At 42.3% G+C, this 25382-nt stretch overlaps 3 protein-coding genes across 3 annotated transcripts in view; 2 read left to right on the forward strand and 1 right to left on the reverse strand.

Annotated features, from left to right (window-relative positions):
- The window catches only part of LOC137504736 (actin-like protein 6A), a 46267-nt gene extending 45424 nt beyond the window's left edge, over window positions 1-843 (forward strand). The window contains exon 13 of the mRNA XM_068233319.1: window positions 636-843. Within this exon, the coding sequence (XP_068089420.1) occupies window positions 636-716 (81 nt within the window). The 3' untranslated portion in view covers window positions 717-843. The remainder of the gene's footprint in view (window positions 1-635) is intronic.
- A 7300-nt stretch (window positions 844-8143) lies between these two features.
- Window positions 8144-24953, reverse strand: MRPL47 (mitochondrial ribosomal protein L47). The gene is made up of 7 exons (XM_068281064.1): window positions 24511-24953; window positions 19835-19980; window positions 19651-19711; window positions 19402-19498; window positions 11785-11915; window positions 9452-9547; window positions 8144-8298 (listed from the first exon to the last, which is right to left on the reverse strand). The coding sequence occupies exons 1-7, from the start codon at window positions 24606-24608 to the stop codon at window positions 8184-8186; spliced, it is 744 nt and encodes a 247-aa protein (XP_068137165.1). The 5' UTR covers window positions 24609-24953; the 3' UTR covers window positions 8144-8183.
- NDUFB5 (NADH:ubiquinone oxidoreductase subunit B5) overlaps window positions 24755-25382 on the forward strand; it is a 30225-nt gene continuing 29597 nt past the window's right edge. The window contains exon 1 of the mRNA XM_068281065.1: window positions 24755-24994. Within this exon, the coding sequence (XP_068137166.1) occupies window positions 24808-24994 (187 nt within the window). The 5' untranslated portion in view covers window positions 24755-24807. The remainder of the gene's footprint in view (window positions 24995-25382) is intronic.

A 25382-nucleotide genomic window follows, 5' to 3' on the forward strand; every position in this document is an offset into this window, starting at 1 on the left:
TTCCAACTGCCAAGCAAGCAGATTCTCCCTCTGTGCATAGAACTCTCAGTAAACAAACATTCAGAGATCACCTAACAGGACTAAAGATGTCAAAACAAACTACCCAATAGAAACTTGACCAAGGGGTCTAGTCAAATTGACATACTAGAATATGTAGAAGTGATCCCCTTATGTGGCCCCTTTTAAGATGTAAGTCTCATCTGTGGGTAGACAGGAACTTTAAAGAGGGATGAACTTTAGAGGACTAAAGATGTCACTACCTGTGATAAATTTCAGAATCTAAACTTGGGTGAGGAAAGATTTTACAATAAGCAAACAATGACCAAATAATTTTTAATAGGATGATGTAAAAAAAAATTGTATTCATTATGTAATTTTCACTACACTTCCTCTTTAAGCAGTGCCCTTATATTAGTGATTGACAGAATAAGCATGAACAAGAGGTTGTTAAGACCTAAATCAAAGCAGAGTTTGGAAAAGAAAATGGTGGGTGCTATTTACGTGTGAAAATTTCAAATAAGTTCACAGAAACTTGGCTTTTTTATGAAAAGCCGAAACATACCAATACTTAATAGCCACATCTGTAGGCGTGTTCTCCAAGCAAACTACTGACTTTACCCTTTCTTATCTTCCAGGGAACCTTTAGGCAAGTCTGGATTACAAAACAAGATTACGAAGAAGGTGGAAAAAACTGTGTAGAGAAAAAATGCTCTTAACAGCATCCAAGCTCATCTGTGTTCTGTGCATTCCTCCTGAAAACTAACTCATACCTTACCACCAAGATGGTTGTTTAGTACTGCTTCAATGGCCCATATTCAATTCCCTTTTTCTTCTAGGTAAAATTTCCACACCTTATCAATAAAATACTTTTTAAGTCACCAGTAAGCAAGAAAATACTCAAAATAATTTTTGCAGTTATTTTTCACCTACATGTTGGTACTTTTTCAACCGCAGAGTGCTGCGATGTTAAAGTCGCAATGTATCTGCGTTAAGAGGTAACGCACTGCAAGCAGTGAGTTACCACAACGCAATGTTTTTTAACGCGACTTTAATGTTGCACTGTGAACAGCAGATAGGATTAGCATTGCAGTGCGGTAAGCTGCGTTATAAGACTTTATAACGCATGACCAGAACGTCCCACTGCGAATGCGACCTTAAACAGAAGAGCGAAGGCCCCTTATTTAATTTACTTTTTCTCCTTAGTTTCTCCTATGAGACAATTTTTCATCATTTGTTTAAAATAACTTTTCAGGTCTCTGCAATTAAAAAAAAGTTCCAAAAAGTAAGAGAGAAATCTTCAATTTAAATTAACTTTTTAGCACTTTGCAATGGAAAAAGTAGCAAAAAGTAAGTGAAAAAGCACTGCCAAAATTATTTTGAGTATTTGTTTGCTTGTTGGTAATGTAAAAAGTATTTTATTTACAAGCTGTGAAAATATCACCTAGGAGAAAACACAGGTGAAAAAGTGAATTGCATATGGCCCGGCCCCATGTATTTTAAATGTTTGTCACTCTGACTTGGGAAAATGTGTTGGGCTGTATACAAACTGCTAGGAGATAACTGAAGTACTAATTCTCTCTGTCAGACTCAAAAAAAAAAAACAAAAAAAAAAAACAACAACAAAAAAACCCAAAAGAAGTAAAATGTACACTTTAATATATAAATTCATGCAAACTACAGATTTAGACTTGATGAAGTTAAAGAGAGTCTGAAGCGAGAATAAATCTCGCTTCAGAGCTCATATTCAGCAGGGGCATGTGTGCCCCTGCTAAACCGCCGCTATCGCGACGCACAACGGGGGTCCCTTACCCCCCAAATCCCTTCGTCCTCGCCGGGGATCTCTTCCGGATAGAGGCAGGGCTAACCGCCGCAGCCCTGCCTCACGCGCGTCTGTCAACGCGTATCTCCGCCTCTCCCCCGCTCCTCTCAGTCTTCCTTCGCTGAGAGACGGCGCTGAGAGGCAGGGCTGCAGCCGTTAGCCCTGCCTCAACAGCAGCAAAATTTACGACCAAGTTGGTTGTAGATTTTGCAGGGGGGGGGGGGGGGGGGTTGGGGGTGAAGGGACCCCCGTTTAGCCATGGGATAGCGGCGTTTTAGCAGGGGCACACATGCCCCTGCTGAATATAAGCACTGAAGTGAGATTTATTCTCGCTTCAGTGTCTCTTTAGGTTCTCTGAAGAAACTGTGAATTGTGTAATAAAAAGTTCTAAGTGTGGTTAGAAACAGGGCTGTGGAGTCGAGGATAAGGAGCAATTTTTGGGTACCTGGAATCAGAGGTTTCATAGCAAAGGAGTTATGGTCAGATGCTTTTTGTACCCACTCCATAGCCCTGCAAGGGGTGTGGAGTCAGTATGAGACACAAGAGTCTGTGTAATTTTTGGCACCTGGAGTCGGCATCCGTGGTTTCATAAACTGAGGAGTCGGGTGATTTTTGTACCGACTCCAAAGCCCTGGATAGAAACATATACGGAGTCAATGCCTTGTAGTTTGCATGTGAAAAAAGATGTGAGCTGAATTCTAACCAGGGTGTTTTTATGCTTTATAGTGAGACGTAATTGGCCTGGTTGAATCAGAACTTTCCACAGGACTAATCTGATGAGTTGGGTTAGTTCCACCTCAGGATCCAATAAAGGAGGCACTTAAATGGCTTCAAACTTGCGTTTATGTCAAATCTCACATGTCACGACACGTTGTATACTGCTGAAATTTGACTTAAACACAAGTTTGAAGCCATTTGAGTGCCTGCTTCGTATCTAATGGATCCTTGTCGTGTGTGGAGTGGTGACCCACAGAGGGATTGAGCACTTGCAGCCAAATCTGTGTTTGTGGATTAGTTCCACCTCAGCACTGGTAAAGTCTATCTGCAGAGCAAAAATTCCAAATGTAAAGTGAAATTAAAATAAAAAGTCAGATACTTATCTATGGAGAGAGAGGGCTCTGGATCTAATAGTCTTCCCATTCCTCTCATGGCCCCCTCATTCCAGTGCTGTCACCTCCATTCAAATCTGCAGCCATGGGAGGCTCCAGGAGCCCGAGTGCTCCTGAAGATGGGCGGCTCTGTACTGCACATGCGTGAGTATGTGTTCACCCATACGCAGTATGACGCGGCCCGTCTTTGGGGAGCTCCCGGGCTCCCAAAGTCTTCAGAAGATACTTGGAGCTTTTAGACCAAATGGTTGAAAAGCTCTTGCACAGGTGACAAATGCTGGAACGAGGGGATCGTGAGGGGAATGGGAAGGCTCTATAAGACCCAGAGACTTTACTCTCCATAGGTATGGTTGTTTTTTTTATTTTCATTTCACTTCATATTAACTTTAAAGTTGTAATTCTAGCTCATCTCTACATGCGACCCACAAGTCAAAAAATGTCTGCTTCTAGAAACTTTATGCAGATATTTTGCTTGCTGAATCCTTTTAATTGTTAATGGAGGAACTTTCCTGAATATGACATAATAAATAAAATTTCTTATTTTTTTCAATATTGCTTTAGAAATTATGTAGTCAGTGTTTGCCCATTGTAAAATCTTTCCTAACCCCAATTTATATTCTAAAACTTATCACAGGTGGTGATCTTTACTACTGGCAGGTGCATCACTGCTGAATGTTTGTTTCATTGAAAGCAGTAATAACTATAGGCAATTCACTTTTTATCCTAGGAGATATGTTTTCATCTTCTGTTAAAAATAACTTTTAAGCACTTTGCACGTAAACAAAATACCCTAATGTAGGTGAAAAGGTACAATCACAATTATTGAGTATTTTCTTGCATGCTGGTGGTTTAAAAGACATTTTGTAGAAAAGGAGTAAAATATCACCTGAGAGAAAAAGTTAATTGCATATGGGCCCTGGTTTCCCAGGATGCTCTGGGAGGAGAATTCTGCATAATAAACAGCCATGGCTGTGACATCGACGGGAGGCCTGAATACAGAAATACCTGTATATAGATATCTAAAGTGTTTCTGATGCTGAAACTAGAATAATTAACATAAAAGTGGGCAACATGAATAATTTACCGTACTATGTTCTACTGTATGTCAACACTTTGCTTCTTTAAAGGAAATCTGAAGTGAAAATAAGCTTGAGAATGATTTGTATGTGAAGATCAGTTAAGAAAAATAACATTAGTAGCACAGATATGGAGTCTCATATTGTTTCCAGTACAAGAAGAGTTAGGAAACTTCAGTTATCTATGCAAAAGAGTTTTTCTGAGCTCTCCAACCAAGCTTGGTCAGCTACAGTGCTTTTTTTATCTGAGGCACGTATTTCAACAGGTCTCTCACTGTTTCTTGTTGGTTTAATGGAATCAATAGCAAGATCAAACAAAATCCGCTTTACTTACCTGGGGCTTTCTCCAGCCCTTAGCAGCAGAATGTCCCACACTGACAGCGCCGCTCTTCGCCGCCAGCCCGGGGTCCCCGCACGGGGCAGAGGACGACCTTACTGCACCTGCGTGAGGCGCAGTAAGCCACGGACAAAGTGGCCATGATTGACAGCAGCGCCTCACGCAGGTGGACAATCGATTTGTTTGATTTGGCTGAGGATTCCTTTAAGGTTTTACTGCAGGGAAGTTCAAGGGGTCGTTTGTAAACTGCAAATATTAGAAAATGATGCAATGATATAAAAATAAAAGCTATGTACCGTAACTGAAAATAAAAATGAGACTTTTCTTTGCTACTAATGTTCTATTAATTATCTGCACTACACATACAATTAATTATACAAGTTTGTTTCAGTGTCACTTTAAGCACAGATAGAGCTGGGACCCACTAGAGCATTTTTTGGCAGCGTTTTGGGATTGCTTTCAATTTCCCAAAACGCTTTGCCATTGTAAGTGGATGGAGCAGATCCCACTGAAGCGATTGCGATTAGGGAATTCGCAATCACAGGACGTGCAACATTTTGGGAGCATTTCCATTCTAATGCATTGTATAGCAGCAGGGAAATCGCTTCCAAAATCACTCACAAAGCGCTACCACAAATCGCTAGCAATTGCAATAGCACTTTGTAGTGGGTCCCAGACCTTATCCTGATTTGTTTTAATGTACACGGGGGGGTTAGGTACCACTGGGGGGGGGGGGGGGGGTTGTCTTAGGGATAGGCACCACCTGGGTGTCTTAGGTTTTAACTTCCACTATGGCTTATTTTCAGAATAGGGCTTATATTTCAAGCTTGCTCAAAATTCTAGCTAGGGATTCTTTTCTTTTCAGGGTGAGGGCTTGTTTCCACTGTTGCGACGCGATTCGCCGGCATTCCGACGCTTGTAAAAACGCATGCGGATGCGTTTCTGCATGCGTTTTTACCCGCGATTTCGCGTGCGATTTCGCATGGCAGGGTGCCATGCGAAATTAACCATGACACTGCCAGGGCAAAATAACATTGGAAAAGGTGCGAAATCGCACGCGAATCGCGGGTAAAAACGCATGTAAAAAACACATGCGTTTTTACTATTAAATACATTAGCGGCGATTCGCACGGATTCCCGACGCAGGCGAAATCGTTGCCTCTTTTGTGCGTTTTTTCTCCGCAACAAAAAACGCACAACGCCACCGCAGGAGTGGAAACAGCCCCATCCACTCACATTACATGTGCGAATCCGCATGCGTTGGACGCATGCGGATTCGCGATAGTGGGAACGAGCCCTAAGTCTTATTCTCAGGTAAAGAGAGTACCTGTTAATAAAATACTGAGAGAACTGCCCACACCAGGTCACAAAACAGCTTTTCAAATAACTGTTCAATTACTTTTGGCCTTTTAAAGAAGTGGGGGATTACATAGAACAAGTACTCAATTGCTAAACCATTAAAATACCGTCAACTTAAATATGACAGTCTGCACATTCTGTCCACAACCATTATACAAATTTAACTCCAATATTTTGGGAAAAAAGACAGAATAATAAGTCCATCAATCTACGGATACTTATAGTCTTAATGTATACAGTCCTTTGAACACAATCTGAATGCAACATATCAAAGGAACACTGTAGAGCAGGAATGAGCAATCTTTTTCCGCTGCGGCCCGCATGCCACTCTCCTTCCATGCAGAGTTGTGAGCAGTGCGTTTTGATAGATTTAACTCACCCACTCGCACCTTCCAGTGGTGATCTCCATGGCAAAAGTGGTGTCATGTGACACTGGCATATGTACCTACAGCAATTCACACAACACCATGGTGATCGGTGCTGGGAAGTACAGTTGGGGGAGTTAAAAACGTATTACGCAACTTTGCAGGGAAGGAGGTAAGGAGAGGAATCTGGCCCTTTATTGGCAGGCTGGATTCAAAACACCAAGGGGCCAGAGTTTGCCCAGCGCTGCTCTATAATCAGCTCCATGTGTTCTGTCTGTGTATAACATCCCCAGTAACTTTTATATGATCACCTTGTGGATAGGCCTAAATAAAGGCAATAATCAAGAGGGAGAAGGCCAGGGGCAAAAGTACTGGACAAGACTCTGAACCCTTCTAGGCAAAACTTTTGGGGAACAAAAACCATTTTGGACTGAAGTTTTTTTTTTGTCCCAATTTGGACGCATTTTACCTCAGTCAAGTAAAGAGAAATAAAGGTAGAGCAACTATAAACACACTTAAAAGGGTTGGATTACTTCAATGATCCTCTAGGTTACTCTGCCTGCACATGTGAAATTACCTGCAATACAGGCAAACTACACTATGCAGAAACTGACACTAAAGTGAAGCAGACAGTTCCTCTCCTCTATATGCACCTCACTTTGGAGTTTCTAGCACTCTTTGACCTGGAGATAATGAGGCCGAAGCAGAACCAATCTGGCATGCAAGTAGGGAAGTCAGGCCTTCTAAAATAGCCATATCAACAGGTAACCACAAGGCCCCCTCTGCAAACTCCCCATATTTAGTGTTTTAGGGGTTAAAGAAATGCACCAAGATATCCTTGACACAAACGCCTCATCAATATTTAACTTATTCTATCATTTAAGACTGATATTAAAAAATAATTTTAATGGCTATATTAGAAAAGTATTTTATAGATTCCGCCAGAAAGAGACTTAAAATAAATAATAAAAAAAAAATGATAAAACCAGCGAGCTGTTGGTTACAATATGTTGCCTTTTTTTTTTTTTTACCCCCCCCCCCCCCCAATGGGCCACTAAAAATCTTTATGTATGTGTCATGCAAGTATACTTAAAACTTAACCTTAAGATTTTCAATTATGACAGCATTATAAGCAGGACTTATACACACAGCTGCTTGTTTTCTTTGAATATGATCTTAACCACTTCTATACCATGCTATTTTGTGCTGATCTGTGCTGCGTGGGCTCTCCAGCCCACAGCACAGATCAGGTTGCAGCCAGGCCGATCAGACTTCCCCCCCTTTTTTCCCCACTAGGGGGATGTCCTGCTGGGGGGGGGGGGGGGTCTGATCGCCGCCGGCTGCTTGCGTGGGGGGGCTCTTCAAAGCCCCCCTCCGCAGCGCTTCCTGGCCTCCTTCCCCTTCCCTCCCTCCCCCCTGTGAGCGGCGCAGGACGGATTTCCGTCCTGCACCTGATGGGATAGGCTTTAGCCTATCAGATGCCGGCGATCCCCGGCCAATCAGAGGCCGGGGATCACCGATCTCCTCTACGGCGCTGCTACGCAGCAGCGCCGTATACAACCGGGGAAGATCTTCCCCGTGTGTTTACATTTACCCTGCGAGCCGCCGCGTTTCCATGGAATACACTTCAGGATTCAGGGGCGTACATATACGCACCGAGAATCCGGAAGTGGTTAAAGTTGGAAATTTGGTGAACTTTGTTTTATTTTCCTGAGCTTGAAGGACCTTTGCTTCTTTCCTGTATAGCAGAGTTCACCAACCCTGTCCTCAAGGCCCACCAACAGTGCATGTTTTGCAGGAAACCACAAACATGCACAGGTGAGGTAATTAGTGTCTCAGCAGAGCTGATTAATTACCTCTGTGGATTTATACAAAACATGTACTGTTGGTGGGCCTTGAGGACAGGGTTGGGTAACAATGCGTGTATAGGACCCTTGCTACTAATTTCCTGTATTGGGTGTCTGTGACCAGAAGCACATGACTAGTTTTATAGCCCTTATTGGTGTGAAAAATAAATATCACCCTCACCATCCGTATATTTTAGTTTACCCCAATGCATCACACACGATTTACGTAGAAACATGGAACATTGTATTTATTTACAGTTAGACCAACATTTTAGTTAGTTAGACTTTTTGCTATATGCGGGAACCGCTGTTCCAGCTTAAGTCTCTTCCGATGTTCAGCATTTCTTTTTCTTCTGTCATCTCGCATCTGCTTCTCTAACCTCAACCTGCAAGAGCCAGAAAATCAGATTTACAAAACTACATGTAAATATACATAGGTCTACAAAAGGCTTCAACCTTACTTATGTTATAGCTAATGAGATTTCAGTAATTGACATTTGCACTAGCGGCTAATCGTTAGTTCAAGCAGAGCATCAACAATGTCAACATTCATAGCTGCTCAGCTGTATAGAATGGTCAGTTAAAGTAGAACTAAAGCCAGAAATCCCTCTGTGTTTTAAAGAAAATCTGTACTCTAAAATGTTTACAATAAAAAGCATACCATTTTATTCATTATGTTCTACTGGGCCCCTCTTTGCTGTTTCTGCCACTCCCTGCTGCAATCCTGGCTTGTAATTGCCAGTTTTAGGCAGTGTTTACAAACAAAAAACATGGCTGCTAACCAGCATGTGATAGGCTGAGAGAAGCTCAGTCTGCGACTCGTACAGAGCCTGCAGGGGGCATGGAGAGGGTGTGTATAGCTTCTGCCTATCACAAGCAGAGCAGCACATTCCTGCCTGAGCCCGACAAAGCCGTCAAAGGAAAGAATATTAGATTATATAACAGAGATAATACAGCCACTGGGCAATTAGGAAAGGCTGCAGTAAGACAGATCACATTAGAAAAAGGTATAAGAACTTATAGGATAGAGGAAATAAGGCTGAACATTTTGTTAGTCTCTTTAAAAGATTAGTCACAGTACGATAACCTTTATGAAAAAAAAAATAAATTAAAATTTATGGAAATCCCCCAAAACCTTGAAGTTTTAACTTGGTTCTACTTTGCAGGGAACGCTGAAACAGTTAGGGGAGCCATGGCAGAGCTCCTGCAGTCTTAACAGCAGCTGATTAGAACTAATTAGACACTTTGGTCTGGCAAAACAAACTCAAAACAGGGAGTTTCTTTACCAAGTATATGTGGGCTAAAAACCTTTTATTTAGTGCTGTGCATGAGTTTAGGTCCGCTTCAAAAAAAAATTATCTTTTGAAAAGCAGATTGAGATGTGCAAACAAAGGGGATGTCAGGAATTGTCTGTGTGAGGAGAACACACTCATAGTTTTGTTTGCATAAGTGTTACTGAATTCTAGTAGAGTTGAAGCCAGTAAAGGACCATAAAGACTACTCCATGTCAAAAAGAGTACTCAACATCTCTACTCTTACCTTTGATAATGTTCAACGTAAGGAAGAGTAAAAAACTTCTTTTGCATGTGACGTGGGTTCATGTAAAACGGAATTGGCCATTCCTTACATTTGTACCTGTGAAAATAAAACCAAATTACAAGGTTAATTAACAATGCAGGTAGTCTACAGGAACATACTTAAATACGATGATGAGAAATAATAAACACTTTCTGGCTGGCTGTTAAATCCAAGCTATAATGGTCACACTTACAGCGAAACTCCCAGAAAGGAAATATAAAGATCCAGTGAATAATCATTAAATCCATTTAAAATAGTCAATAAAAGTATACGATTTTATCTTGATATCAGTTTGTATACTCCTTGCACAACTGTACAGCAAACGGGGGAAATAAAGCCCATAAACATAGCACCACTCATAAATAGCAGTAGATAATTTATTCAAAAATATATATATATATAGCTGATGCCAGGGGCGTAGCAATAGGGGGTGCAGCGGTAGCGACCGCATCGGGGCCCTTGGGCCAGAGGGGCCCCGAAGGGCCCTCCCTCAACTACAGTATTACTTCTCTATTGGTCCTGTGCTCATAATAATCACTTCTATATATACATTGAGTAGTGGTAAACATTAACAAGCTCTTCCCCATCCCCTTCTTGCACCTCTGACACTGTAGTTGCTATTGGCAGGTTTTGGTGCGCCGTATCAATTGTTATGTATAGAGTGCCTGGGGGGCCCCATTGTAAAACTTGCATCGGGGCCCACAGCTCCTTAGCTACGCCACTGGCTGATGCAAAAATTTATATTGACATATTTAGAGTTTCACAGGTTAAAAACAAATTAAAACCGACCACAAAGTCGTATAGGTAACAGCTGCATACAATCATGTTCCAATTGGTAATCAAATTTGAGGTCAAAGGAGAATCATAATATAATATATTATCACAAAGATTGGCAATATGTGCCTAAATACACACCTCAATGCGCATCTACTTAGAGCACATTCAAAGGTTGAACCCGGGTTCAGTAAGGTGAAAACATGCATAAAAACGCATACATAGTGAAAATATAAAATACAGTGATCAAATACAGCAGATGAATATAAAGTGCAAATATGTATTGTGCACCCAACAGAGGGGCTGCTATACTAAACAGTCAAGGAGCAGCCTATATATAAAGTGCATAGAGAGATGAAAGGTGCAAGAAAATAGTAGGAGAAATACTTAGCCCGGGAAGACCAGGGAGGCTGGAACAGTGCAGCTGTTAACTATACGACTTTGTGGTCGGTTTTAATTGTTTTTAACCTGTGAAACTGTAAATATGTCAATATAAATTTTTGCATCTTTGCATCAGATAGAGATATATATATATATATATATATATATATATATATATATATATATATATATTTGAATAAATGATCTAATGATCTACTACTATTTATGAGTGGTGCTATGTTTATGGGCTTTCTTTCCCCCCGTTTGCTGTACATATATATTTTGAGCCCTTGCACACTCTTTTCTTGCGTTCCTAGTGTTGCGGACACTCCATTACTCCTTGCACAACTGTTAACACTTAAGGGGGGGGGGGGGGGGGGGGGAATAATTACTGCACTCAGCCCCGACCCACAGACTTTGTTAAAGCGTCACAGCCACCTACACTACTACACCTACACTACTGGCTGTCACACTTTGTTCACTGAAAACTCCCTGCTCCATGTGTCAGCCCCAGCCTGCGTAGAGGCAGCAGTGGAGCCGATTAGAGCCATTGCCTGGCTAGCTTGTTGGTCCCAGTCAGTCACTGCTGCAGTGCAGAGGTGCCACTGCAGCAGCTGGTAGCTGCAGGACTGCGTCCTGGCCCCCCAGACATACTGTTTGGGCAAGAGATGGGCACAGGGAAAAAGCAAATCGCCCCAGGTCCAGGAAGTAGCAGCCAGAGGAGATGGTGGGGATGTGGTTACTTCTTGCAGGCTGCAATACGCTAGCGGCTCCTCCTACTCCCAAGACAGCTGATGGAGGGGAGGGGTGACCGATACACTCGCAGCCCTCATTCACTGCCTGTGAACTGCCGGGAGGGGCCACGGAGAAGGACATTGTGCTTAGTGCAATGCCAGCCAGTCACAGCACGAGAGCACGTTAGTCTCTGTGGCTTCTCTATTTTAAGTGTCTGACCACGATCTACCCAGAAGTCCTTTGTGATCTACTGATAGATCACGTTAGACGCAATGGGCATTCTAATCTAAGGCATACATGTCAAACTCTGGCCTGCAGTGCCATCAAATATAAAGGGATTCCCCGGCTACAGGTATCCTTTGACATATTAAAAGTCATCTACTCCAGAAGAATTATAAATTTACCAATTTGTTTCTCCAAAGCAGTCCTTCCTCATTTCTCCTGGCCGTGCCTTTTTCTGACCAGTCTGCAGAAGACGTAGAGCAGTCTCTCTTTCTGTGACAACTTCTTCTAGATTCTCCATGGACTTAGTGACCTTAATTGAACATTAAAAGAAAGTACAGTACAGCATTAGCAATACTAACTGGCATAATCTCTATTTCTAATCAAGATTGCTGCCGTATACTAAAGTCTGGGGTTTGGGATCGCCATACCACCCGTGTATACTTCAGCCTATAATTCGGGCCCTTCCAAATAAACTTGGAGAAGGCTCAGGTGACCTGAGTAATGAAGCTGCCAGGGATAAGAATAGGCAAGGTCCAGAATAAATGGAGCATCATTAATAATACATGGCCTTCCAAACCACAAAAACTGAGGTTCATTCCAAGTTATCAAATCCTGTTTAATGCGAGTCAGCGCGGGATCAAAATTGCGGGCTATTAGATCCTTAGGGTTCAGATGTACTAATAAATACTTCAGGGCAAAAGGGGGCCACCTAAAAGGGAAGTTGCCTTGCAAAGAGGATTTTAGCTCAGGGGATAAATATTATCCCCAGGTCCTTGTATACTTGTTTTGATTCATTAGCTTTACAGGTGAAACACAGGAGGGGTGGCCACAGAGCTTCGATAAACTTCAGAAAAATGGCCACGACTATCAGATGGAAGGGGCAGAGTTTCCATCATTAATAAATTACAGGTGAGCATGTGAGTGATTAACCCTACCACCCACTGATGCTGGCAGCAGTAAAAGAGAGCCTTGCATTACAGACTCTCTATGTTTCACTGGAAGTACTCTAATGTGTACCTGAACTCTTTGAATTCTGTCTTTAAAAGTCATGAAATTACCATACAGTATCTGCTGAAAGATGTGGCAAACACTCCACATTTAGTGTTAATTCCTGACTTAGTACCTGTAGGTTCCAGAATTATTTAATATTTTTATGTATATAAAAATAGATATATGATGGATTGTTATGCAATGAATAGGAATTGTAGACCATGCATAAATAAGTACATACTGTGACAAAGGAGAAGAAGGGGACTATGCCAAGAGGAGATTGTAAATTAAACCTCCTTGGCGATATGGACGACCTCCAAGGTGGTGTTTTCTGAAATACTGCCAGTGCCACGTGCTACATCTGAGAGACAGAGGGAGCTTAGGGAGTTAAATAAGTGGCTGAGAAATTGGTGTAGGAAGCAGGGGTTTTGGTTCCTGGAGAACTGGGCAGACTTTGCAGTCGGCTACAGGTTCTACAGCAGGGATGGGCTGCACCTTAATGGGGAGGGTGCAGCTGCATTGGGGGAGAAGATGGCTAAACGGTTGGAGAAGATTTTAAACTAGGATCTGGGGGGAGGCGGGAGGATAAAGTCTCAATACGTAGACAAGATGAGGTAAAAAGACAGTGGGAACCTATCATTATGGAGGGTGGAGAGGGGGGTGGGGACAGTGTAAAGATTAAGGAGGTTGGTAAAAATTCAAGTAGCCCATTTCATGTAAACAAAATTGGTAAATGTGGTGGTAAAAATATAAAGTGCATGGTAACCAATGCTCGGAGCCTTGCAAATAAAATAGACGAACTAGAGTTCATTCTGAATGACAAAGGCTATGACATTGTGGGAATAACCTAGACATGGATGGATGAAAGCCATGACTGGATAGCTAATTTAAAAGGATACAATGTGTTTAGGAGGGATAGAACAGGGAAAAAAGGTGGAGGGGTTTGTCTCTTTGTTAAGAATTCTCTTACAGCTGTCCTCAACGATGAGATGGAGGAAGATTGCGAAGATGTGGAGTCCGTTTGGGTAAATATTCATGGTGGAAATAAAAGTTGCTTATTGGGGTATGCTACAGGCCACCTCTTATTAATGAAGCTGCAGAACTGCGATTACTACAGCAGATTGAAAAAGCTGCAGGTAAAAATGAGGTCATAATTATGGGCGACTTCAACTTTCCAGACATTGACTGGAGTATTGAGGCTACCCATTCTGGTAAAAGCAGCAGATTTCTGGCAGCACTACAGGACAATTACTTGACTCAAATGGTAACTGAACCAACTAGGGGGAATGCGTTACTGGATCTGATCATTTCTAATAGACCAGATAATGTATCAAATGTGCAGGTTCAAGAACATTTGGGAAATAGTGATCACAACATGATAACGTTTGATCTGGTGACTGATAGGCCACGGGGCAGCAGGACCACTAAAACTATGAATTTTAGAAAAGCAAAGTTCACTCAAATTAGGCAGGCACTAAGTTTGGTGAACTGGGATAATGTACTACAAGGGGAAGACACTGAAGGGAAATGGCAAGCTTTTAAACTTATACTCAATCAATACTGTAGTATGTATATCCCATATGGAAACAAAATGTCTAGGAATAAAAAAAGGCCTCTATGGATGAATAGAAAGGTTAAAGATAAAATGAAGAGGAAAAAGAATGCCTATAAGGTCTTAAAACAGGAGGGGACCGAGGCTGCACTAAGCAATTATAAGGAGTGCAATAAAAATTGTAAAAAAGAAATTAGGCAGGCAAAGATTGAAGCTGAAAAACAAATCGCTAAGGATATCAAATCTAACCCAAAAAAAGTTTTACAAGTACATTAACTCTAAAAAAAGAAAGGTTGACTGTATAGGACTCCTAAAGGATGAGGATGGAAACTCAATGGTGGATGACCAAGGTAAGGCAGAGTTATTAAATGCTTTCTTTGCTTCTGTCTTCACAAAAGAAACAGCACTGTTGCAAACTACAGAGGCGGAAGAGTCTCAATCTTCTAACTGTAATATTAAATACTTAACGCAGGAAGAAGTGAAGGCAAGACTAAATAAATTAAAAATAGACAAGGCACCTGGCCCGGATGGCATGCATCCTCGGGTCCTAAGGGAATTAAGTTCAGTTATAGATAAACCCCTTTATCTTATCTTTTGTGACTCTCTTGCAACTGGCAGAGTCCCAGTGGATTGGTGTACAGCCCACGTTTTCCCATTATTTAAGAAGGGCAAAAAATCTGATCCAGGAAATTATAGACCTGTAAGTTTAACATCAGTTGTATGCAAACTATTTGAGGGGTTACTAAGAGATACTATACATGACTTCATAGTAGAAAATCTTATTTCTCAGCATCAACATGGGTTTACTAAAGACAGGTCCTGTTTGACTAACATGCTCAGCTTTTATGAGGTAGTGAATGCTAATATGGATATTGGGAATGCTGTAGATGTGATAAACTTGGACTTTGCAAAGGCCTTCGACACTGTTCCCCACAAAAGTCTGGTGCAAAAGTTGAGGATGCAAGGACTGGGGAAGAGTCTGTGTTCATGGATAGGGAACTGGCTAATGGACAGAAAACAAAGAGTTGTGGTCAATGGATCGTACTCAAAATGGGAGACTGTTAGCAGTGGGGTCCCACAGGGGTCTGTTCTGGGTCCAGTGCTCTTCAATTTATTTATTAATGACCTAGTAGATGCAGTAGTGAGCAATGTTGCTATTTTTGCAGATGATACAAAATTGTGCAGAATCATCAACTCTCAGTAAGATAGTGTCATATTGCAACAGGATCTGGATAGGATGGCTATATGGGCACATACATGGCAGATGAAATTCAATGTTGACAAATGTAAGGTCATGCATTTTGGACGTACTAATGGTCTAGCACCATACAAAATAAATGGGATACAGTTGGGGACATCAAACTTGGAGAAGGACTTGGGAGTACTCATTGACAACAAGTTAAATAATCGTACTCAATGCCAAGCAGCTGCAGCTAAAGCTAACAAAATTTTGGGATGCATTAAAAGGGAAATAAAAACTCGAGATGCTAGCATAATATTGCCCCTGTTTAACTCTCTAGTAAGGCCACATCTGGAATATGGAATTCAGTTCTGGGCACATTACAAAAAAGATATTGCAGTTTTAGAGCAGGTGCAGAGACTAGCAACAAAATTGATGCGTGGGATGGAAGGTCTCACTTATCGAGAAAGGTTAGATAAACTGGGTTTATTTAGTCTAGAGAAAAGACGCCTTAGAGGGGATCTAATTAACATGTATAAATACATCAGAGGGCAATATAATACCTTGGCGGATTAGCTTTTTGTCCCTAGGCCTTCTCAAAGGACTAGAGGACATGATCTGCGCATGGAGGAAAAACGTTTTAGCCATTTATTTAGGAAAGGGTTCTTTACAGTTAGAGTGATTAAGATGTGGAATGCATTGCCACAGGAAGTCGTTATGGCAAACTCTATACCTGCATTTAAAGGGGGCTTAGATGCTTTCCTTGCGTTGAAAGACATCCATGGCTACAATTGCTAGGTAATGCCTAATGATGTTGATCCAGGGATTTTATCTGATTGCCATCTGGAGTCGGGAAGGAATTTTTCCCTTTAGGGGCTAATTGGACCATGCCTTGTAAGGGTTTTTTCGCCTTCCTCTGGATCAACAGGGATATGTGAGGGAGCAGGCTGGTGTTGTACTTTATACTGGTTGAACTCGATGGACGTATGTCTTTTTTTCAACCAAAATAACTATGTAACTATGTAACTATGTACGCCAAGGAAGATTGCTCAGCCCCTGGAGGGTCTTTTTACTTACTTTTTTTTTCCTTCAGAACATGTAGCTAGCACTTTGCTAGCTACATGTTCTGTCCGATCGCCGCCGCTACCCGCCGCTAAAGGGGCTGCCCCCCTCCGAAACGCCTAGCGCAGGCTGGCGAATCACCGCCAGGTTACGCAATGGGAAGGATCGGAGCTCCCCATGATGTCGTCATGTCCGATCATCACCATGGCGACGGGAGAAGCGACGATAGGAAGTAATGCTTCTCGCGGGATCTCGGACACGCAAGTATGGCCGGCGGGGATTGGGAGGGTGGATGCAGACAGCATGGCGTACTGCTGTAGCTAGCAATACGCTAGCTACAGCAAGGGGAAAAAAATATTTAACAAAAACGGTAATGCGTACTTATGTACGCATTACCCAGAACGCCAGGGAGGTTAAGTGGTGGGAGAAGGGTAGGGATTAGGAAACTGAACCTAATTTATTATGATAGAGAACCATGATTCTAGTGTTGAAAAATGTAATTGGTGTAAGAATGACAACCACTCACCTTTCATCTAACACCGCCCACTAATCCTGTTCTGTTCCCCATTATGCATTTAGCTCTAATGACAAATGCTGCAAGATTTCCCTTGAAGATTGATGTGATAGAGGTTTCAAGGAAATGCCCACTGCTGACAGCATTTTTACACATGCATCTGCCCTCTGTGGTGGTAATTCATTTGTGGAAGGCTAGATGCAGAAATACTGGTGTCAGTATGTCCTTAAAATGCAACTTTTCAAGTGATGCACAAGGAAAAAAAGTTAATCCATTAATGACGTGTTAATGTGGACCTAAAATGAAGTGACAAAGTCAAATTTTGAAAAGGTGGGCCAATAGGAACATTTTTAAAAAAAATCTTTTAGTGCATAAAATGTAATGCTCCTACTTGTGACAGCTTGACCTGATTCATAGAAAAGAGATACAGTACCAATACCAGCTGCAAGAACACCCAATAAACAGAGTCTTGGATAGGATCACATGACAGATGTAGGACTTTGGCTAATATGGTGAAGGATGAGGAAAAGCACTTTCTTCTAACCCCCAGACACAAACATACAAATTAATGGAAGCATGTATGTCAATACCTGACTGCCCCAAGGTCAAACCTGATTGGCTTTTCACCCACTCAGTCCAGAAAGCGAAGGATGAATTGAATTCATGATGCCACATTTGTATTTTGCATAGAAGAATTGTATGTTTCTCTGGCCGTACAACTATGGATTTTGGATGCCTGTTCCCTGCATGTGCCTTATGACTACTGCTCACTAAAAGTTGACAAAAAAAAAAAAAAAAAAAAGAATTCCAAAGTGGAAAACATGACACTTGCTAATCTTTCCAGCAGAGTAGCATGTTAAAGGAATTCTATCAAACTTTTACTATTTCTGCAAACACTATAAATCAATTTGCCAACAACAGTAAGTATGAGCACAGCATATATTTTTGCTGTGCAGAGTGTCTTTGTCTTTATCTAACTACTGTCGGCGTCCCCTGAGAAAACTGAGGGTGATGGGGAATTGGGGTAGTTCATTATGCAAGAGGGGGATCTTCTTGCCGAGTACAGCTGTGGTTTATTTTATTCTGATGCTCAGCTCCCCCCCCCCCCCACAGCACAGCGAGTTATACAGCATGTGATCCAGCTCATAAAGTTACTGTGAAGAGCCCTCTCTCGCTGCTAGTCTGAAGGAGACTCTGCTGAGCTGATTTGCTACACAACGGCAAATATATGAGCTGGAGGAGGGCGCGTCACTGCTCTGAAGAGGCGCTGTAGAGGAAGATTTATTATGATAATAAATCTTCCTCTACAGCTACTCTTCAGAGCAATGACGTGCCCTCCTCCAGCTCATATGTTTGCCGTTGTGTAGCAACAACTAATTACGCAGCAGCAGCTCAGCAGAGTCCCTTTCAGACTTGCAGCGAGAGAGGGATCCTCACAGTAACTTTATGAGCTGGATCACATGCTGTATAACTCGCTATGCTGTGGGGGGAGCTGAGCATCAGAATAAAATAAACCACAGCTGTACTCAGCAAGAGGATCCCCCACTTGCATAATAAACTGCCCCAATTCCCCGTCAGTTTTCTCAGGGGACGCCGACAGTAGTTAAAGACAAAGACACGCTGCACAGCAAAAATATATGCTGTGCTCATTCTTGCTGTTGTTGGCAAATTGATTTATAGTGCTTACAGAAATCGTAAAAGTTTGACAGAATTCCTTTAAAGTACACGACAGTAAAATTAGAAAACAACTGAACAAATATAAATTGTCAGGAATGCTTGCCAGGCTTTCAGTTTCATCTGTAAAATAACCTCTGGAACAATGGCCTTCAGATAAGACCAGAGAGGAGAGGTATGGCAAAAAACACACGCACCATATCACCACAAACTGCTCAAACCAACTAAAAAGCATGGGGGTGGAGGGTCGATGATTTGGGTTTGTTTGCAGTCACAGAACCTAGGCACCTTGAAGTTATTGACCCATCCATGAACTACTCTGTATACCAAAGTATTCTAAAGTCAAATATGGGTGTTTACTTCCTTTTTCTCATGGCTATAGAAGAGCTAATTATTATTATACATAAATTGTAAATTCTACAGGCATATAGTGCATACCTGAGGACTGAGTTTACTTTAACCAGATTTTTACTATGAGACTTCCTAGTAGTGCGTTTTCTAGTATGTCATTCACAGCTATGTCAGGGTCCTAGGACACGTACCTATAAAATAGCCGCCAAGAGACTTGGGCGCAGGATACAGCCGATATATGGCTTACCCTGCTTCTGTACAAGTCCCAGGCAGCGTTAATTACTATTCCCCCTCCAGGTCACAGTGGATGCTAGGGAATTACAGTGACGGCGCTGAAGTTACTCACTGTCTACCGCTATAGCCGTAATTCCTATTATGGTCTATGGTTGTGCCGGCTGCGGCCAAATCTCCTGCGCTGTTATTACAGTGCTCGCTTAGGACAGGGGCAAGCAACTATGCTCAGACTATCATACCTTGTAGAGCCGATCAGAGCCAGGCATGGTGACACGCTGTCGTTTGGACTCTTGCTCTAAAGTCAGTAACATGTTCTTTTCCTTCAGCAAAACATACCTTAAAAAACAGAACAGTATAAAAACAGTATTTACAAGTAGTAATAAAACCAACATGATGGCTACAGAAGTTATAAAAAACATGTTTTGACAAGGCAGCTGTAAAGTCATTAATGTTGTTCTCTCAAAAACTACAGCGGTGCTTTGACTCACCAAAGCTTGTGCAAATCTTCACTATTTTTGCACCTTAGCTGGTTAATAGTCCATAGATCACCTGTTAGGGAAAAAATAAATTTGAATGCGTCTCAATAGCTGCGCTCCGAGAGAGAGAGAGAGAGAGAGAGAAAAATATATATATATATATATATATATATATATATATATTACATTCACTCACCAGACTTAATTTTCTTTTCTCCCCAATTCTTTGGGTCATCAAAGAACTCCTCAAGACCTCTTTTTGTAGCTGATAAGTGGAAAGCAGTGCACTGTGGCAGAGCTGTGTTCCCTGGTATTCTTTTAACCAAAACACCAGGAATTACACTGAAACACATAAGGTGGTTTGTTTAAACAGAAAAAAAAAAACAACAAATTTAAGGTTAAAGTGATCTGAAAGCCAGCATTTCTACTTTGCCCTAAAAGATTCCTCACTGCTTGAAAGCTACTATCCCAGAAAAAAAATTCTAGCAGAATATCACTGAAATGGTTAAACAAAGCACTTTCTCCTACCATTCAGCTTCACATCTGCATCCAAACTTGTGAGAACAGTATCTTTTTCACTTGTTAACCTTTTGGGGACCAACGTAGTTTGGCAGGTGGTGCTGCCAACCTTACTGGACGTAGATTCAACGTCCACGATAACGAACCGTCCCGACGCGATCATGCGCACCGGAGAGGGGAGATTAAGCTGTCATATGGCAGCGGAAATCTCCCCTCAGTGATCAGAAGCCATCGCCAATAGCTTCTGATCACTATGATCGCCGGCAGATCATAGTTGATCACTTACAGAGCTGTGGCGGTAGTGGGGGAAAAGAAGAGGATCCACTCACCTTCCTGCCGTTCCCCCGACGATGGGCGCTCCCCTCTGCTCTGGCCGGCATCCCCTCTGTATTGACGCTAAGTGCCAGGTCCCGGCTTGATGACGTCATCAAGCCGCGACCTGGAACTTAGTGTCACTACGAGCAGGGAAGCCAGCGAGAGCGGAGATGTCCACAGCTGCTCATCGCTGGAGCCTGGGAGGTGAATAAAGGCTGCTGGCGAAAGGGGGGGGGGGGGGGGGACATCTGAAGGCAGGGGGAACACAGCCCAGCAAACCCCAGCAGGGATTCGTCTGCCTGACCCCCCCCCCCCCCCCCCTTCATGTAATTTTCCTTAAAGTTCCTTAAAGGGAACCTAAACTGAGCAGGATATGGATTTTTCCTTTTAAAAACAATACCAGTTGCCTGCCTCTCCTGCTGATCCTGTGTCTCTATTACTTTTAGCTAAAGCCCCTCAACAAGCATGCAGATCAGGTGCTCTGACTGAAGTCAGACTGGATTAGCTGCATGCTTGTTTCAGGTGTGCGATTCAGCCTCTACTACAGCCAAAGAAATCACCAGGACTCCCAGGCGACGGGTATTGTTTAAAAGGAAACATCCTTATCCCTCTCAGTTTCGGTTCCCTTCAACCTCCTTTGCGGTATGCCCGACACATGTATGTACAGTGCCTAGCACATAAGTAATTATGCTGTCTGTGTTCCTTTTTTTCTTTCTCTGCCTGAAAGAGTTAAATATCAGGTATGTAACTGTAAAATATGTGCAAACATATACAATTAAGAAGTACATTTTTTTCCATAGTAAAATGAGCCATAAATTACTTTTCTCCTATAATGCTGTCACTTACAGTAGGTAGTAGAAATATGACAGAAGTGACAGGTTTTGGACTAGTCCATCTCTTCATAGGGGATTCTTAGCGAGGCTTTTATTCTTTATAAATATATTCCCTAAAAGGATTTAAACAATGATGCTGGCCAGCTTCCTTGCTCGCTACACAGTTTTTTGGCAGTTGGACAGAGCAACTGCCATTCACTAAGTGCTTTTGAAAAAAATATATGCCTGAGAATCCCCTATAAAGAGAGATGGACTAGTCCAAAACCTGTCACTTCTGTCAGATTTCTACTGTATGTGACAGCAACATAGGAGAAAAGTAATTTATGGCTCATTTTACTCTGGAAAAAAATTTACTTATTTGTATATGTTTGCACATATTTTAAATGTTACAGTTTTTCGCTGTAGTGCCCCTTTAAAAGGAGGGTGGGTAGGCAGCCGGTCCCGAAGGGGTTAAAATTAAACACAAATGTATCCACACTGGAATGTAAACAAACACTCTCTGAGAAACTGTCTCTGCTTCAGGCACACACAGGGCTCTATTCATAAAAGGTTACCGCAAGTTTTCCGCTCAAAACAGCGGATTTTCCCGTCCATTTAGCAAAGTGGGCATTCATAAAAGCTGTTCCCGCATGAAAATCTACAATCCCCCAGCAGAGCGAGAAATTTCCGCCTTCTCCAGTGTTTTTCTAGATTTATCTAGAAAAAAGTAACAAAATGGCCATTCATAAACTTTAGAGGAAGCGGTATGTGGACGGGAAATACCGCTTCCTCTGATTTTGCGGATTACATACAAGTGAATGGGACAGACCTCCCAAAGAGAGCAGTGCACGGAGGGACTCTGCCAGCTGAAGTGTTTCCGCATGCCTTCCGACAGCTTACCGCCAGCCTTCAGCGGGAGATCTCCGCTCTTGCATCGCAGCTGGCAAGATTTTTTTGAATGACCACCCAGAAGTGTAAAATACCGCTGCGGTATTTTACCTCTACGAGTATTTACGCCACAAGTTTTTTATGAATAGAGCCCACAGTGTTCAGAATAGCTCATTAGAAGATTTTAATATATAATAAAAGCAGTTATAATAGAAAAAGAATAAAATGCAATGACAGCTTTCAGGTGGTGATTTGAAAAGGCTCTTGCTATGGTTATTGTTTTTCAGAAAATCACATCGCTCAAGTGGGGTCACACCCATAGCATTACATTAGCAAGAGCTTTTCAAATCAAAAAGCGCTCAGAAAAGTGCTTCTAGTGGGTTCCATGCCTCAGAGTGCCGAACACTTATAATCTCTATTCCTCACTGGCATGAACTGCTGTCTACAGCAAAGAGAGAGAAGCAAGGCTTTCTAATTGATTTCCTCTGCTGAGCTGCTCCTGGTAACAGATGAGCATGGATCCCAGCTTTGAAAGATTTTTTTGTTCCATAGGTATTGGCATTCACCCGGCTGAGATGGAACTTTTATTGATACAATCAGACAAATTGAAAAAATTATTTCAGGAATCAAACATTAAAGAGGAACTTCAGCCTAAACAAACATACTGTCATCAAGTTACATTAGTTATGTGAATTAAAATAGATAGGTAATATAATCTCTTACCGACACTGTTTTAAAAGAACAGGCAAATGTTTGATTTCATGATGGCAGCCATCTTTTTGGTTGAAAGGAGGTGACGGAGCGTGAGACACAGCTCCAACTGTCCTGTGTCCTGAGCACCTCTCCCAGTTGCTAGGCAACGTGAACAACAACATAGGGAATCCCATCATGCTCTGCACAGCATCAGGGAAAAAAAGCCCGGGCTTTTTTTCTTTGATGAGTGGAGCTTAGTTAAAAATGCAGCTAAAAATGATGCTTTGGTAAGAAAAACAAAGTTCTGATGCTGTGAAACTGTTAAAGAAACAACAAGCCTTTTCAGTTCTGCTGAGTAGATTTTTAGTCCGGAGGTTCACTTTAAGCTCCCAAATCTCCAGGATTACTACAGTGAGGCAAACAGTCATTACAGAGCAAGAGAACATGCTATGCCAAAATACAGATAGCATCTTTAGTCCAGGTATTATGCAGAGAAAGTACAAGCGCCACTTTTTGCTCTCTCCTTATACCTAGAGCAGAGGTCCCCAAACGTTTTGGGTGGAGGGCCGGGTCAACATACTTCAGACTGCTGGGGGGCCGGAGTATACATAAAATGATGTCTTTGCGGGCCAGACAGTGAAGTATACCCGGGTGACAACCTGAAGTTCAATTGGACAGTAGTGTCACCTGATGTGGAATTTGATTGGAAATCAGCGAATTACTGCTTTCTGGCTTCTATGTGGATGGGTGGTGCCAGCACTGCTATTCTATATGTGGACCACCAATACTTAAAAATGTAACTGACTGCATCTATAAGTAAAACATTTTGTGTGTGGGGGCCGGTAAAAAAGCCTCAGGGGGCCGCATTCGGCCCGCGGGCCTTAGTTTGAGGACCACTGACCTAGAGTCTGCTTAGTATCCAGACAGCAGCAACCCCAAAAGATTCCCTAACCACTAGATAACCTAGGCACATGCCTAGCACAAAGTATGGTGACATTCCAATGTCATTAGATCCTGTCATATCTGTGCTTTGGTCACTTACTGTGTTGTACCCTTCTCATCCTAATACTAGCGCTCAAGCGTGCCTATAACCTGGGGCCACATGATATGCAGTGCAAATTATTGGTATCATATCTCCCAAATTTTTGAGATGAGAAAGAGGGACACTTAAGCCACACCCCTGATCACACCCCCATCACACCCCTAGTCACACATACCATAAAGATTTCATAAGAAGAATATGTTGTTTTATCATTCAAACTACACTTGTTCATTTCCTTCATATTAACATTTCAAGATTAGTAATATATCAATTTAAAGGATGGGAATAAAGTTTAGAGTCAAACATTTTTTTCTTGTAGAAAAATAAATATAAATAAAAAAAATTATATATATATATATATATATATATATATATATTTACATAGAAAGAGGGACAAAGTCCTGAAAGAGGGACAAATGAGGACAGAGGGACAGATCTCCCAAAGAGGGACAGTTGGGAGCCATGTTGGTGTTATTATATTAGTATAAAAAGTGAGTCAAGCCCTGTGCATCCTGTAGGAAAAATCCCTATAGCCTCACTGCTATATAGACTACTAGATACAACACAGCATGAACACATATCTCTTAGCAGATCTGCTATTACCCAGGCAAGCCGCCCACGTGCCTCCTGAAGAAGGGCGCTGAGAGCTGACAGAGGCGCCCGCAGCCTGACAGCACTCCTCTCACTGCGGACGCCGCCATCTTTTCAGCTCCCACAATGCCTCAGGCAGGGAGAAGTCACGTGATATTTGCTATTCAGTCCCCTTTAAAAATGTTCTACGCGCTACGCTGACAGTACGCAGTCCTACAGTGCAGAATACAATAAACCCGATAGTATATGAATGGCAGCTATTATGCGCTGCACTTAACAGCAGTGCTGGCACCTCTGCCAGTACTCTGCATGGCGCACAGATGTCGTCCTCAAAGTGAGACCAGCCCCCATACTCCTCCGCGCCTGTCCTCAGCAAACATGGCGGGCATGAGCCTCCTTAGATCTGCGGCAGCGGTTTTTAGCCGCTTGCAGGCCGCCCAGCGAGGGGTTCTCCGGGGTGATGCGCTGCTGAGGAGAGCGCCGCTGCCCGCTACGGGTAAGACTGCGGGCTACATCGCGTCACCATGTACGGGGTGACCTCTGTGGCTTCAGGGACAACCTGACATTGACAGGAGGCAGGCTGATCGCTGGTACACAGCAGTCTGTTATCATCATCATCATCATCTTCTTTTGGACCTACCTAAAATTAAGATAAACTGAAGTGATCAATATTTTTAATGATAACTATATAATATATGTAGGAGTAGTGGTAGGTAGACATTTCTTGAAGAGGGATATGGAGGCTGATATTTATTCCTTTTAAACAATATCAGTTGCCTGGTATCCTGCTGATTTTCCATGCATCAGTCAATTCAAACAAGGGTACTTTTCCATTAGCACACCTGACGCAATTGCTAGGTGGCGTTAATTACTATTCACCCTCC

Source organism: Hyperolius riggenbachi, chromosome 4 (genome assembly GCF_040937935.1).
Source record: "Hyperolius riggenbachi isolate aHypRig1 chromosome 4, aHypRig1.pri, whole genome shotgun sequence".
Classification (NCBI taxonomy): domain Eukaryota; kingdom Metazoa; phylum Chordata; class Amphibia; order Anura; family Hyperoliidae; genus Hyperolius; species Hyperolius riggenbachi.

Coding starts and splice junctions, on each gene's coding strand:
- MRPL47 (XM_068281064.1), bottom strand. CDS start 24,608: ATGGCGGCGTCCGCAGTGAGAGGAGTGCTGTCAGGCTGCGGGCGCCTC. Junction 19,981..24,510: donor CACGTGGGCGGCTTGCCTGG/GTAATAGCAGAT, acceptor TATGTGTTTCAG/TGTAATTCCTGGTGTTTTGG. Junction 8,299..9,451: donor TACGTTGAACATTATCAAAG/GTAAGAGTAGAG, acceptor TGGCTCTTGCAG/GTTGAGGTTAGAGAAGCAGA.